This window comes from Harpia harpyja, chromosome 13 (genome assembly GCF_026419915.1).
Source record: "Harpia harpyja isolate bHarHar1 chromosome 13, bHarHar1 primary haplotype, whole genome shotgun sequence".
NCBI classification, from domain to species: domain Eukaryota; kingdom Metazoa; phylum Chordata; class Aves; order Accipitriformes; family Accipitridae; genus Harpia; species Harpia harpyja.
The window spans coordinates 22,507,869-22,524,149 of NC_068952.1; the positions used below are offsets into that span (position 1 = coordinate 22,507,869).

The 16,281-nt window shown below is 44.6% G+C and overlaps 1 protein-coding gene across 4 annotated transcripts in view; it reads right to left on the bottom strand.

The window, feature by feature from the left end:
* Window positions 1-739: 739 nt before the first annotated feature.
* Window positions 740-16,281, bottom strand: part of DAAM2 (dishevelled associated activator of morphogenesis 2) — a 211,930-nt gene continuing 196,388 nt past the window's right edge. For all 4 annotated transcript variants that reach the window (XM_052805722.1, XM_052805723.1, XM_052805721.1 and 1 more), the window contains 2 exons: window positions 8,972-9,142; window positions 740-6,991 (listed from right to left, as the gene is read on the bottom strand). In XM_052805722.1, the coding sequence (XP_052661682.1) occupies window positions 6,776-6,991; window positions 8,972-9,142 (387 nt within the window). In that variant the 3' untranslated portion in view covers window positions 740-6,775. The remainder of the gene's footprint in view (window positions 6,992-8,971; window positions 9,143-16,281) is intronic.

Genomic DNA, 16,281 nt, shown 5'->3' on the forward strand with positions numbered 1-16,281 from the left:
CAAGGAATTCCTCCACATGTTGCTGGATTCAGCCACAAATTAGCCCTAGCCATTGTGTGCCTCCTGCTCGCCCTGCTGTTCTGTGTCTAACTTCTCTCCTGTCTCCCCTCCCACATCCCTGAAGGCTTCACTCCTGATGTTGGCTTTCCTGGCTTCTTTTCAGCTGGCCTTATTTAACTCCTTCCTTTGAAGCAATCCTTTCCTGCCCCCTCCTCCTCTGAGTCATGCTCTTGCTGTCAGGGTGTTGCTCAGTTAAATAAGCAAGCTCACAGCCAGTGCTGCAGTCCTGCACTCCCTTCCTCTCTTGGACTAGTAATGTCCAGACATGGATTATGAACTCTTAGATAGCAGGCCTGTCTTCTTTTTTTTTTTCCTTTAAGTGAACTCCTGTGTTCCCTATGTTGTTCTGAAACAGCAATGAAAGAGTGCTTTCCTGATGGTCTTTTTAAGAGGACCCTTGGATATGGTAACGTGGTGGCTCCATGATTAGCTCTTTATCATTGCAAGGTGTAGGGAGGATGTGCTTGTGTTCCACCATGTTGCTTGTTCCCCCAGAGCAACCTGTGAAGTTTCTCACCAGCTCTGCAGTGACTGTGTCACCTAAAGAGCTGCATGCTCTTGACCAAAGAGAAAGATCCAGAGCTTAGCAAAAAAGTGCACCCAGACTCCAATTCACCTTTAAGACTTTCCAGCAAAATGCACAGAAAATGCAACTACAAAGAAATTTACTGAGACGCAGTGGGGGCAATATATCTTTAATTTTTTTTGCTTTTGTTTTTTAGTATTACAGTATATTCTTATAAAAAGGTACAGATAAAAAGGACACTACAGGATTTGTACATTTAATTCACTTACAGTCTTAAACTGACTAAGAAATGAGGATACACCAAGGCATTACAGCAGCACACAACCTCCCACTTCACTAAGCAGCACTGTACTTTCTAGCTTGGCAGGGAGGGGCACCTCCCAAAGTGACCTGCGAGTTTCAAGCTGAGCAGGCTTGCAGGGAAGGAGAATGACTGAAGATGGGGATGGTTTGGAAGGGAGGTGTTGAGCACAGAGCAGCTCAGGTACCTGACATCCCCTTACAATTCTCCTAAAAACTGCAAAGGTTTTTAAAGAGCCTGTTTAAGGGCAAGCATGAAGTGGGGAAAATGGCTTGTCTCAAAGGCTTTTCTAGATCACTTGGGTGAGAGCTCCTAGTGATGGACAGCTGAAAGGACCAAGCCCTTCACGAGCCCTGTGGAACATCTTGTAAACAGACAAAACTGCCTAGAGTTTTGATCCAGATGCTGCTTTGAATTACTCTGGTGTAAACCCAGAGCAACTTTTACTGGTTACAGTGGATCTATTCTACATTACCACCTGTAACAGAAGACTCTGGTTTGGAAGCATCCAGACTCTCTCATTGAAATGAGTGCCAAAACACCATGCTAGACTAATGGCATCCTTCTCAACAAGCACAGTGAGCAAAATCTGGTCAACTTCAGGGGATACTGATCATCAAAACTACTACTTAGAGTAGTAGATAGCTTTTATATATATATACACACACATATATAAATTCTATATTTTCAGTTAGCTAAATTGTTTTACCCAGGTGGGCCTCTTCAACCTTTCATAACAGAAGCTAAGATGGCCAATGGAGGCTACTTCTCTGGATGGTAGGCAACCAGAAGTCTCCTATGTTGAGTACGGAAGCCAAGGAGCCATGGCCCCAAACACCTGGTTATTGCTATAGCTCCATGGGTAGAAAACCAACCAGTAGAAAGATTTTGTTTATCCTGGATAATCTGGGGAGGTGGGGTGCAGAAGGAGAGAGGGGAAGTAGAGGAAATCCTTCTTCCTTGACCTTGAAGATAGGAAGGAATATTAACTCTGAGGAAGGAGAACTGCCCCAGTTTGTCTCACTAGTGTGTTAACTCTGGTGAGAAGTTACAGGGCATGAACCACTTTTGCCCATCTATCCAAGCTTCTCTGGCATTATGGACAGAATTTATGTGGAAGGGTGAAGTCTGAGTGAACAACTGCACAGCTTAACTCTTCTCAATCTTCTCACCATGATTCATGACGAGAAATAAACAGGTTTATAGAAAGTGTTCTAAAATAACCAACCTGCATCAGTTCACCACATGCTTTAAAATGCATGCTTTCCCAGAACCGGGATCACCAGGGGCAGCGTGATTATGACAAAAGCAAAAGGAAAGTTTCTTTCTTCCCTCCCTTCCCACACTAAGACTGCTCACAAGGATCTCCTTGCCTAGCTCAGCTTGCTGCACAACAGCCAAGCCAGCTGTCTAGCCAGTGTAATGCCCTGGCACGGTCTCAATAGTCTTTGCTATAATGCAGTGTATACATACAAACGTAGCAAACTAAAATAAGGCAAAATAAATAGAGGTGTCAGATTTACAGGTTCCCCTTAGAGATTCCTAAAACCTTTTTTTTTTTAAAAATCATTTAACCCCCAAACAAACAAACAAAAAAACCCCCAAACAACCAACCCAGAAATGAAACTGCATGTATCATGTACATTATCAACTGTACAACTGATCTCCTTTCCCCTCATGGAAACTCCTGACACAAGCTTCTCTCATGCAACCCAGCTCAGAGTGTGAGCTTTCCTAAAGAAGAGGAAAGATTCAGCCAGTGGGGCTGACCATTATGGAACCACCTACCCCACAATCTCCCACCAGGGCCCCTTGCGATTCCTTTCCCTTCCTCAAACATTGCGAACACATTACAGAAATGCTTCTGAAGGATATACAGGTCATCTCCCTAGTGGGGAGTCTCTCACCCCTGAACACTAGTCCTACTTCTGCTCTCATAGGGAACCGGTGCCCACATGATAGCTATGCTGCCAGGCATGGAAGGGCCTTGCTGCCTTGAAGTCACTTTACCTTGTAGCATTTCCAGAGACTTATGACCAACTGAGAAGAGTGACCCAGACCAAAGGGTTTGGGAGGGGGAGGGAGTTCTTCAGTCTTTTCTCAGATCATCCTAATGCAACCTGCTTAAGAACAACGCAGAGACACAGAGGTAAGTGAGCACTAGACCTCTAGGGACAAAGTCTGGAGAGTTAGAAAGTACCTCCTCTTCTGGGTGTGAAGAACTTAATCATAAAGTTAGCAATGACTACATTTCTGCAGGAAGCAGAACAAGCCCTCGATTATACCCTTCTTTCTCACATCTCCTCCTCCTCCACTTATTTCCAAAGACAGAGTGATTTCACTTAAAATGCTGGTGCTAGGCACAGGTGCAAGGACAACAGCAGACCCTAGCTCCCTAGCTCTTCTCCAGCTCTCAGTGTGATAAAGAGGTTATGCCTCAATGTTATACTTCACGACTGCTTGCTCAGTCTCAGTCCTCAGAGCCTGCTCAGGCTCTGCTAGTGCTAGAGGACAAGAAATAAGATTTTCCTTTCTCATTCAGCACTCAGCAAGTCTACCACAACTGCTGATGAAGAACAGAGCATAGATGCACTCACATTACCCAAGAGATGAGAAGCAAGGACAAAGTTGGCTTCAGCAAGAATCTGACGCCAGGCCCTAGAGCAGTCAACTTTTATCCTCATCTTCTGTGTGGCCAGCCTTATCTCATACAGTAGACCTATTAATGGGCCTCTCCACCTGTCATCGCTTATATGAAATCACTGCTTGCCTCAGTGTGTAACTGAGCTTTTCCAAAACCCTCTTTATGGACATTCACCATGGAGTCAAGAGCCAGGGAGGACTGTCCAGCATGCTGCACGAAATCTTCAGCCACCATCACAGATTCAAAACAGGAGTCTGGGGCACTGGAGTGCTGAGAAAGTTGAGCTGCAACCAATCAGGGGCATGACTCTGAGCTTTCTGTCCATCCCAGTAAGTATCCCACAGCTGATTTACAGGAGTTGCACAATCTCTCATTATTTGTGTATGAGTCAAGAAGGTGGCAAAACTACAGCAGCTTTCTTTGACTCTGTCAGTGTGGCCAGAGCACTGCGTACTATAATACAGGATCTCTTTAAATTGGGGTTGAAGTGTGTACACAAATGGACAGAGGGCTTATCACTCTCTCTGCTTTCGCTACATTTGTGGCCTGGCAAAGTGACTTCAGTTTCAAAAAGCACAGCACAAACCTAGTTTGACAAATACCGGGCCAGGGGGAATGCTGTATTTATATTCAAGGGGTTTGCCCTGAGGTGTTTCTTCTCTGACAGCAGTGCCATGCTGACAGTCTGCCTTATCAAACAAGTACCTAGGGAACAAGCAAGCAGACGTAAGTTGGACAGAGCCATGAGTCACATCATCTTGCACCAGGGCTGACCTTGGCACTACACCTGAATTTCTGGGTGAGTCGTAAACCCAGGGAGAACAAAGAGGGGAAAAGAACCTACAATGTTCTAATCCATAGAAGCATCATCTTTGGAATTCAGGGATTATCAGTTATATACCAATTTGGCCCATATCACCACCTGTCATATGGCTTACATGGCACAGGTTATATGGCATGCTTTAAAACAAGACAAACAAAAAGGGCTGGGATATAGCATGTCTACTTCAGGGAGCAGCAAGGAGCTTGTTAATATAATTTACAACAGACATTTCTAAAAATCCATTTTGTAATTTAAAATAAAAATGCTTAAAAAAGTGAGTTTTTCTTAAACTTTCAAAAACCTTTATGAAATACAGTCTTTCTTCTACAAGGTGCTTGTGTCTGCTGCAATGGGCATTGCTGTTAATAGCTAATCCCAGAAGGGGAGTAGGATAGTAAGGGAGGAGAACGCACCCAGCTCTTGTAAGATACCAGCTCTTTACGATGAGTATTATACAGAGGCATGGCAGTCTGGAATGTCGTAAATAGGGAAATTCTGGGGTGGGAGACTCAAAATTCAGTAAACAATGAAACATTAGAGTTTAACAATTCCAACTTTTTTGCTTCTTTCCATAGTTTACACAATTATTTTACTCTCAAAGTGTTCAGAAAACCACCACAGTTTGCTTCTCCAATATCGGTACTGTGTAATACTGATCAGGCAGTGTTCATGGCAGAGGAAGTTCTGTTCTGCAGACTCGGTGCAGAGCCTGAGATTAAGTGACATTCAGAGAAAAATCAAAACAAATTATTAAAGTGACAAATAGAGCTTTTTTCACTTCCCTGGAATTCCTTAACATTTTGTGCTGTTGACTATTGATGCATAGTTTGCAGATGGTGGTTCCCTCTTCTCAAATGTTCTCCCTTTTCTTCCTGTCTAGGAGGAAGAATCCATCACCATTTCTCTCTTTTCCTCTCTTCCTTCTCCAGGGAAGATAATAAAAAAGGAAGACAAGATTCAAAAAAAAAAAAAAAAAAAGCCCATGACAGCCCACACAATCCAATCCCTTTCCTAGAGCCATGAAGACACACAGAATTCAGAAGTCAGGCCTGTTCTTGGGGTTCTTTGCTTTTTCACTGTGTGCTTCATACATGTAGCTTAAATACAGATCTATTTTTTTTTTTCTTATGAGTTAACCCATCTCCAAAGCCTGCTTGGCTTGCACAATGCTGTGTCCTCCTGGAAAAATTCTCAGTTTTCATTATGGGACCCTCTGTTGGTTCATCCCAAGTGATCCCTTCAAAATGGAAAAGGCTGTGGACTCCAAGGCTCTCCTTTGACACCATTCATATCTTACTGAATTACATGATTCTCCTAGGTAGGAGTGGAGTGTGTGCAGTGAAGGTCAGCCTGTTAGACAGAAAGACCAGTTCATGCCAACAGGAATCACAGCTAGCATCAAAGGGAAAAGAAATCTCATTTCTTGCAGCCAGTGACCCTGTTTGCTTTTTGCTATTTGTGACCTGTGGATGATACTAGGGAGCTCCCAATTTCCATTGGGCTGCACTAAGAAATCTTGCACAAACAGGTAAGAAATGTTTTGCTGTTTCCCTCCCACCCTCCAGCAATGACAACAGGCTCAAGAGTCACCTACTTGTAATCCTAACCTGGCAGTGGCTTAGTTTTCTAAAGAAAAGCCAGAGCTTCTTTCCTAGAAGATGCATTTCATAGCTTCAAGGCTCAACCATCAACAAATTCCAGAAAACTGCTTCTAGAAAAGCAGAATCCAAAAGACTTTTGCAATGTATTTTATGTTGATCCTGATTCTTGAATTTCAATTTATTCCAGAACCTGATTACTTCCTTCTGACCATCACGTGCTTTGGACAGTGTAGGCCACACAAAAATACTATACAGAACATGAGATCAAAAGCATTTTTCAGGTGCTAATCAATGGCTTATAAAATCCAATTCTGGAAGGGAACTGGAAACCTCAAGAACCACATCTTAACAAGCCCCTGAAGGCCAGTCTAGATCTTGGAGAAGCGACAGGTGTTTACAGAGCTCCTCTGAAATTAGTCTTGCTTATCAGCAAGATGGAGATTGTGACTAGTTTTTACTTTGGCACACAGAAAATTATCTTTTTCCAGCTCTGAGGCAGTCTGCAAGGCCCAAGTACTTTCTGTCATCACCATGAGGCCTTTGATGACACAATAAACTCCCAGAAGCAAATCTGTCAGCTCTGCATGGCCCAGTCACAGGCCCTGCTGGCTCCACAGAGGCACTTTTGTAATGGTTCAAATTAGGACCACAGAGCAGGGATGAGAGGAAAGCTGATCATGGAAAGGTAACGTCTCTAGCCACAGACCAAAGAAATCCTTTGGGGCAGCTGTCAGCCAGGCGCCATCGCACACATTCATCTTCCTTGTTTTGCACTTTTTCATCACCTTCTTTTGGTTGATTATTTTTCTTCCTCTTGTAATTAATAATTTAGCTTTGTCACCACCCGCTCCCGGCTTGTCTCTAAGCCTTGGTTCCCCGAACGCTTACGGTTACGCTTGAGCTTGGATAAGTCTTTGTCGAAGACTTCACCTGACCTTAATGCTGACACCAGGTCATCAAACTCCCCACTCTCTTCAGAGATGCTTCCAGCTTTCACTTTCTTTTGCCGCCTCTCTTTTTCCCTCTGCTCTTTTAGCTGTGGAGAAAGACACAGAGCATTAAGATTAGCTAACCATGATACCAGATCACTAGGTACACTGCCAAGAAGCAGCTAAGATGCGTCAGTACAGTTTAGGGAAAAAAAAAGATCAGGAGCTTATCCACAAGGCCATCACCTGTGCCAAGAGCAAGAGGTGACCATGCTGGGCTTTCCTTCTTCTGCACAGGCAAGCAGAAAGCAGGAGACACGAGGAATGAGTAGCATTGTATGTTTGCCTCACAAAGCACTACTACCCTGGAGCAAAGAGGACACATGGGATCTGTCTATGCTGCTTCTGTTTTGCACAAATTTTACAGTAGGATAGTGCCAGCAAAGTAGCTGTGCCAAATGGCACTCTACAAGTGATGCTGGCATAAGTAATTACCTAGCTTCTGGGACTAGGCTTGCAGTGACCTTAATGTGGCAGCACCTACTATGCTGACAGTACCCAACATAGTGAGTTTAAAGTTAGTTTGGATGTGTCTATACAAACCACAGTTACTAGTATAGTCACAAACAGCTTTGCGTTTGGGGCATAGCTACCTAAATTGACAGGCAGAAAGGCTGCAGGCCTGCAGAAGGAGGAAAAGAAGAAAGGAAAAATCCCAGAAGGCCACAAGCTAAACATACTGGAGAATTAAAATTGTGTGAGATATCAAAACATCAACAGAAACCCTATCCACCAAACAGCTCATGTTTGGATGGAGGCAGCATGTTGCAGTAATGGGAAGAGGAAGGCACATTGCCTCGACTCTGGAAAGAGAAACTGGTTATAAACACAAAGAGCAATGAAACAGAACTGCTGATTTTACAAATCATTGGCTAGGTCCACCAGTCAACATGATGCCCTTGGTCTCCCTAGGGTAGCTCCAGGGAGCTCAGTTATCCCCCTCCACTGCTCAGCTCCAAGATTAGTGGAAATGGCAAGGGATGGATGTGGCTGTCAGGAAGCAGGTAGCTTGCTCTGCGTGCTAGCCCCGTGTTGCAGGAAGACTCTTTCCATAAGCAAACTGCAATGTCTCTCATGGTGTATTAGGCCTACAAAACCATACTAGTGCTTTAACAGCGGGCTCCTGCACTTTCCAGGCTGGCTGAGAGAAAACTTGATCCTAAGTCCTGGCATTTTATCCCTGTGTCCAACAGCAAGGCTCCTGGCATCCTGGCGTTTTACCTCTCTCCTCTTCTGAAAGGCACAAACCAGTGCTTTTGGCACAGCCAACATTTAAAGCAGCAACTCCCCACAGCGAGGCCTGGGGCCATGGCGGCAGCCAGGATTAAAGCGCTGGCAGGAGGGAAGGAGGCAGGGGACTGCGGAGCCATTCTCAGGCCTCAGGAAAGGTTGAGGTTAGAGGGGTAGGCTAGTTCACATGAACCCCTGGGGACACACACGTCTGTCTCCCAGCAGCAAAATCAACTATGCACAAAAGCTCTCTCGCCACATCAAGGCCAGACATGGCCCCAGCATTAAGGCTGGCCAGAGAGAAATACTGCCAGTGTGGGCTGCAGCAGGTGCCAGGGCATTCACTGTGTCACTGTACGCTGTCAGGAGACAAGTACGCAGCAGGTGATGATGGAGTCTGAGTAGAAGCTGACCAGCTGGCAGGACCGAGGGAGATCTGGCTCCCAGAGCTTTTGCACAGAGCCTGCAGCCCAAAAGCAGGATAGTCTGGCACTAGGCAGGGGCAGCACCATCCTGCAAAGTGCCAGGGCAGAACAAGCAGGGCTAGATTTGGTATCTGAATCCAAAAGAGGGTAATTTAAAGCCAAACAGTATGCCCTTGAGAGCTGACAGGACAGCCAGTAGGAAAAATGTCATCATTTGTGAAGAGAATGATGCCAAAGAGAGGTGGCATGGAGAAGGACATAAAACAGTGACAGTGACAGGACATGAGCATTGGAATTGGCTCTCTCAACCTTTCTCTCTTGAGACATGAAAAGGCGATGGAAGGAAACACCTTCCTGTGCCCAGGTCCTCACCATGGCCTCCATGCGTGCCCTGCGCTCCTCTTCTTCCTTTTTCTTCCTCATATTCTCCAGATCTTGCTTGGCCTCTGCAAATGACTGTAAGAAAGTGTCAAAGATGCCAAAAAATTCATCTGGCTGCATCTTGCCCTCGCATTCTCCAAAATGCTTCAGTGCCTTGGCATACTGTCAAGGGAGCAGAAAACACAAGAGCAATAATTAGGCAGGCAGGTTGGTGAAGACAGCAGGGAAAGCTTATGAGTAACCACACATGTAATTCAATACTCTCTGAGCATTCATGCGGTGAGAGCAGAAACTACCCCCTTGGCAACAGAAGTGCCTCTCCTTAAGGCAGGTGCCTCTGTCCCTGAAGAATCTGCTCTCCTGGATATCCTTTGGGCAACACGGGGCAACAGTGCTGGAGAGTCCACTTACACAAAAAAAGCATGTTCAGTGCCTGAGGGAGATGGAGTAATTTCAGAGGACGATCGTCTGGCCATATCTCAGCTGCAGCTGTGGGACAGCGGGGGCATGGAAGACAGTGAGCTTGCTGGGGAAACAAGTAGTTTTAGTCCATCCTAACTACCAAATAAGTAGTTTTAGCCCATCCTTTCCCCTTCCACCTTGCCCTCAAATCCACTAATAAAATGGCTGGAGTTAGAAGAGGTTTTTGCAATAATGTTACATTCTGTCCTCTCAGGAGCCTTTTGCCATGTCATCCGTCACTCTGGAGTCCTCTGAGTCAGGGTGTTGCCTGGGAGAGAGGAGACTACGGACAGACATGGCATGACAGAGGGGCGAGGAAAGCAGCCAGGGCTCCCGGGCAGACTTAAAAGAGAGCAAATACATCACAAGTGGCTTTTATTTTAAAAGGCAAATATTGAGGCTGCAGGATGCATGTGGAGGCAGCCAACTGGCAGGACTTCAGTCACAGGGCAGTCCTGATTGGTATATGGTAAATTCACAGCAACCCCTGGCTCTTGGACATCAGTGCTGCAGCAGCTGTACTCTCTTTGCTCTCTCACACGCACAAGCATACCTCTGTACTCACCAAAACACACTCAAATGCATGCACATATAGTCTGTCAACAGCATGTATGCACAGGTCCACTAAGTCCTATATAAGCATATACATCCAAAAGCTGAGTCATTGTCCAACCACCTTCATTCACACACCTCTGTATCGCAATAGGCAACACCAGCAACACATTCCTGACGGCACTGGTGCCCCGATGCACAGCTCCCCTAGCATTCCCTGCTTGCGCTTTAACACACCACCACTAAGCAGCAGAGCATCCTTACAGACCTCAACGTTTGCCAAACCAAACCCAGACTCTCCCAGGCTATGGACTGCCTTCAAACTCCCTTGTATTCAGCTCATACTAACACAGCCCAGCTTCCCTTTCCTTAGGTGGGTGCTCATGCAGAACAGAAAAGACAGTAAGAACAGTTCAGGCTCCAATCCCAAGCACAAAATGAGTTTGGAAGCATGTCTTATAAACCCCTCTGGCCCTGTACCAGGTAAAGCATAAACAATGTCTCCCAGTCAACTGCAGGGGGAAGAAATCTCCAAGGAAAGCAGCTTTCTTCTGGCACAGCCTGAGAGATTCAGCATCTCCCCTCCTCTGCTTTCCTTGCCAGGCCCACAAAGCAGTTTGAAGCAATAGCGTCTTTTTTCTTTAAAAAGGCTGCATTCTCAGCCAGAAACAAACAAAGAAACCCAAAGTATCTGGAAAAAAAAAAAAAGTGTTGGAGGAAATGCAAGTTGCTTTGAGCTACCAAACATGGCAAGAGTTGAAGGAAGCACTACAGTAGCAAGTCATAGAGGGACTTCAGAGTACGGGAACAGCAACAGATTACTTCTCTGTTTTAAATCCTTTTCTCTGAAACCTCTGAAGACACACATACACAAGTATGCATACACACTCCCTCTCCCCACTCCCCTCTGTATATATGTATTTTCTCTGTAAATAATGTACACACAATCTGCGTGAATATTAGGAAAGTGCAGCAATCTCAGTAATCCATGCTGACCAGCACCAGCTCTTCAGCAGAGACAATACAGGCTGTGAATACTGCAGAGGGAGATAAAGCATCTCCATGTACTATGTTTTCTTGGCTTGCCTGCTCCAGCATGCCAATCAGCCAGGGGAGCAGGAGTGACAGAAAGACTTCGGCACAGGCATTGCCACTGCTGCTTGAGCACATAGAGCACCTGAAGCTCATTGCTCACAGGAGATGCGCTACCTGGAATCTCTTCCCACTTAACTTGTGGTTAACTCCTGTGAAAATTGAGAATGAGGCACAAATTATGAGCAGTGACTAGAGCTGCCAGCTAGAAGGAAGGCTTGTCCACCTCCTGCAAAGCCTGAAGTCCAGGGACAGCCCACAGGAGATGGCTGTTCTACCTAGCAATGCACCAGCTCCATCCTCTGTGTTTCCCCTGTGCACAGCAAAGGTGAGTGAGGGGGCACATAGGAAGTGAGCTGGTTTGAGCCCATGAGTGCCCATAGGGGCTTCCTAGTCTCTTAGGGAGGCTGGGAGTTGAAAAGGAGGGGGTCCTTGCCTGGGGCTCTTGGATCCAACATACATGGAATTCTCCATTAGAGGGTGGTGTTGTCTGCAAATGTTCTGCACATGGCCTGTCACCCAACTACCAGCACCAGCTATTTCTTGTCACAATGGCAGAGGGGCTTTTGCCACTGCCTCTCCACTGCCACTCAGTGGAGGAACAGTGTTGCTGTGCTGGAAAGACCCAGCAGTCCGGGAGCTTTCCAGAGACACTCATGAGTACAAGGTGTTGTAGTCCCTAAGCAGCAGCGAGGAGGAGGCTGAGAACAGCCTGTCTTTGGTGCCCTGTAACATGGCTTAGTAGGTCACAATCACTTACTGTAAAGCAGTGAAAAATTAAAAGCAAAAATCTGTGAGCTAGATGTGCTAAAATAACTGCAAAAGAGAAATCTGCAGTTCACTGAAGTAAATATTTTCCTTCTGTCTCCATCCCCTCCAGAAAAATGCTGGCCAAGAAGAGGAAGGCAAGTCAGGAGATCCAGCCTCTGCTGCCAACTCTGCCCATGATGTGGCTTGGGAACTCATGCTCCCTCTCTGAGCCTTCCTTTCTCCATTCGTTACAGAACAGAAAGTGTTGCCTCACTGATCTGATACAGGAAACGGAAAAAAAACCAGTTGTTCACGTCTGTAGGGCACCACATCAATGCAATGCACTATTGTAAAGACAGCCACGCTGTCTTTTCACTGTTTAAACTGCAACGGACCCCTCTGTTTTTATTACTTCTTCTATTTCCCCGTAGCTCTGGTTCTGCGATCATGTGTGCTTTTTCAAAGCACCAGTGCTGGAACGATGGGCAGCAAGATGCTGGAGGCAGGCTCCCCAAACCTGGTATGAAGCCCAGGCTCCTACCTGCCCACAGTGGCTAAAACCACACTGCCTGCCTTGCTCAGGGTGTCAGAGGCAGCGCGACGCAGACTGAGGTGCTCTGGGCCCCAGCCCTCTCTTCTGCTCTCTGCCGCAGGATTTGTGTCATCATGTACAATCACTTGACTTCTCCATGGGCAGATTCCCTGCCAAACAGTACCTGCTCTCGTGCACAATGGTGAAATCTGTAGCTAAGTCCTCATGCATGCAAAACACTTCCCAGAATTTTGTGACATGCTGTAATATCACGGAACAAGGTCTGAAACTTGCTTATTCCTGAAGTCATTTGGGGACAGATGACATGGGCAAAAGCAAGATGGAAAACTGTGTTTCAGCAGGTTTTCCACTGTAATACAGGATGGTATCTCTTTTTTCATTAAAAAATTCATTTCCACAGCATAAGGGCCTCCAAGCTCCATGATATAACAGGTCCACAAGCTCAGTGCCAGTTCTGTTTCCTCTGCCAAACTTTCCACTGAATTCATCCTCTTGCCAAAGCAAATCATTTAGACAGTTATTTATTTTAAAAAGCCATTTCAGCAAGGAGAGGGAAAGCGGGACGGCAGCTCACATACTCTCTGCTGTGCTTGCCAATGAAATGTTAAACAGTGGCAGAAGAGCTCTGGAAACAGCAGGAATGGGGCTCTATGAGGAGGAGGAAAAACAGCCATGATAAAAATTTCCTGCTGGCTGTGCTGTCTGCGCTGTCTGCTATTGGAGGAGGAGCCAATGCACGAATGAATTATACCATGTAGGCATGCAACATGAACTGTCTTCCCCAGAGAAGTAATCTTGAGTTTGCTGTTATGAAGCCTGCAATCCTGTACTGACGCAGTTCAAATAAATGTCTGTTCTCTATGGGACAGATTCAGATAAGTTAATGGAAAGAGCCCAGCCAATTTCAGGCAGGGCTGGGCCCGGCTCTCCTTGCACCTAAATGTTCTTAAATGATTCTCCCATGAGTTCAACAGTGACTTTGGCAGCACCAAAATTGAGATACAGATACTATAAACATTTCTGATATGTTAGATGCCAACCTGCCCTGAAGTATCTGCAGTTCTAAGGTACTCTGCAACAGCTACATAATTTATTTACCAAGTGGCTGTTTCTGACAGCAAACTGTGGTGCCTTCACATGCCCTTTGTAACACATCTCATCTTGACTTCCTTAGTCTCCGTCCTGATCCATTCCTCATTCATTAGCCCCAGTGGCTGACAGAAAATACTGGTCCCCCAGAATGAATGACTAAAGTGCACAGCCTGTAACTGGCGCTTGGACTACAATATTTCTGCGTGCTTTATAGAATTCTGCCATTAATGACTATTTTCTTAAATGGATTTTGTCTTTCACTGCCTTGCTGTTCTTCAAAACAGTTACTATATATGCTAAGCTTTTTAAATGCATGTGCAGAGTCTGAACTGCATTCTCCATGGTGATAAAAACCCAGCTTGAGGGGAGCTGTCATGAGAAAGACTGAGGATGGACACTTTTCCTACCCACCTCATCAGCCTTGCCCAGGCAGTGGCCTCCATTGCACCTCTATAGAGAGGCTTAAGTTTGATACTCATCATAGGAATGGCAATACCTGACTAAGCAGACTTTGTTCCTCTAGGAAGATCCAAAACATTTTAAAAACAGGCTTGTTATAAACAAAGGACAAAGAACAGTTATGAAGCAGTCTAGCAATCTAAGTTCATACCCGTCAACATTTAAGTATGTTGTAAAGCTTCATATAGGGCAAATATCAACTTTTTCAAGTAGAAAAATAAAATTCATACTATGGGAGGTCACTGTTCCTCTGCCTGGGTATTTTCATTGCTTCCCCACTGGAAACACAGGGAAGAATTTTCACAAACAAAATTCAACCCCATTCTGGTCTTTCTTATGTAAAAAAGTCAAATTTTCATCTGTTCAAACATGTAAAAACTGGTGAAGGATTCCAGGGCAGAATTTCACTTTCTCCTGCCCCAAACTTCCAGTTTACAGGAAATGGCAGAAAACATTATCCCTTGATCTAGTCTATATATTCCCTTATAAAGTGGTATTGAAAGTGAGAAAAACACAAAAAGAACAAGAACTAGCTGTGCTAGGGAGCCTGTTTAAAGAGTCAAAGTTGTCAGTCAGTTCTTAACCAAGCCATCTGTTTACTGCATGAAGATAAGTACAGTTACAAGGCTTCCTATGCAAACATGGATGCCTGCATCTGACAGCCTGGCCCTTTAAATTTAAAATATCACTTTGTCCCCATGGCCACTAACTGTAAATGGTCCTGTTTAAGCAAAAAGGCCAAAAAAAGTACTGCATGGGATTGTGAAAAATATCCTCTACAGAGAAGGTCAGCACCACACCTTGGTATTGGATTGTTTCCATAACTAAAAGGAATAAAGAAATGACTTTTGCTAATACTAAAGACATTTAAAAAAATAAAAAATTTCCCAGGTTTAAAAAGATAATTTGTATTGTTTTAAATCCCAGCTGAAGAAACATGGCTCTGATTAACTCATGGCAATCAATTAGCCACATCTATATTTAGAAGGATATCCAACTCCAGCTGTTAAAACTAGGGCTTCATTATTATTAATAAATCTGTGAACCAGACCAATTCTTTCTAGGCTCATTAGGATATTTTTAAAAGTCCTCCTTCTCCCACTACCTTTTTTTTCAATTTGCTTTGCTTTGAAAAATAAAAAAAGAACAGGATAATCAGATGTCTTGGTCCTTCTCTTCCTTTAACTGGCTAGTTATAGTAGGTTTCCATGGTAAGAAAAAAGCTTGTGATTCAACAAGCACAGAGAGCCCATTGAGGTTGGAAGATGTTATAGGCTTTGCACATCTGGTTTGTTGAAAATTTCCAGCTTTCTTTTTTTTTCTTTTTTAAGAAAAAAGAGGAAAAAGAGGAAGAAGAGAGGGGAAAAATACTATGAGGCAAACATGAGAAATAGCTCAGCATTGGTAAGGGCAGACAGTTCCCTTTTAGGAGTCCAAAAGCAGCTTTTTGCCAGTGGAAGAACCAAGGCCATAGGTTGAGAAGAAGTTGGAATGGCATGTGTTCAAACATAGTAAGGGTGTGTGAGGAGAAGGTAGAGAAACATTTCCTAAGCATGTTATAGTCATTAAAATAAAACATCTCTGTATGTCGAGTGTTTTATGTTGGCTGTGTCTAAAAAAGTGTGCAACAACCTCCAGACATACTGATCTGTCTGTAGGGAGATTCTCTGGTTATTCTTAAAGCAAAAGAATGGCATTTTTCCTGCAAGTGCCTGACCAAGAAAAGTTGCATTGCTGTGCTGGACATGTACCACTTGCTGGTTTTCAACCCCTGACTGACCTTGTAAAGAATCTGCATTGGGCTTTTGTCCTAGTGTGCCAAAAGAAAGGACCACCACCGTCTATAACACCAAACCAAAAGCGGGCTGTCTAACCCAAGGACAGAGAGAATTCGCTTCCAGAAATGTGCACCTAACTATTATGAAGGTGAAAAATTTACCCAGTCATAAAACAGAAGCCCCCAAACCATAGAAAACTGAGCTTTTCTCAGTAACTTTAGTGGAGGCATGGAATGTAAAATACTGGTTTTGTGATTATAAAGCCAGTATGGTGTGAACTTTATTATGTTGGGAGCGGTTTGAATCTTCTCAAGCAACATGACAACAATAAAAACATTAGGCACGTTATCCTCCACAGAATTTCCTTTACAACATTAACAAGTGTTAGACTGCCCAGCTTTGCCTTCTGAGTGCTGCAATAACTACTGCCCCGCTAGCATTTGCCAGGGCAGCTAGCCCTAGCTGACAGCCAGTAGCTCCTGGTGTTTGCAGCTGCAAGTCAATATTACCAACATTCTCTCCACAGCAAGGAAATGCTTTTGAATTACACAATGACATTACTG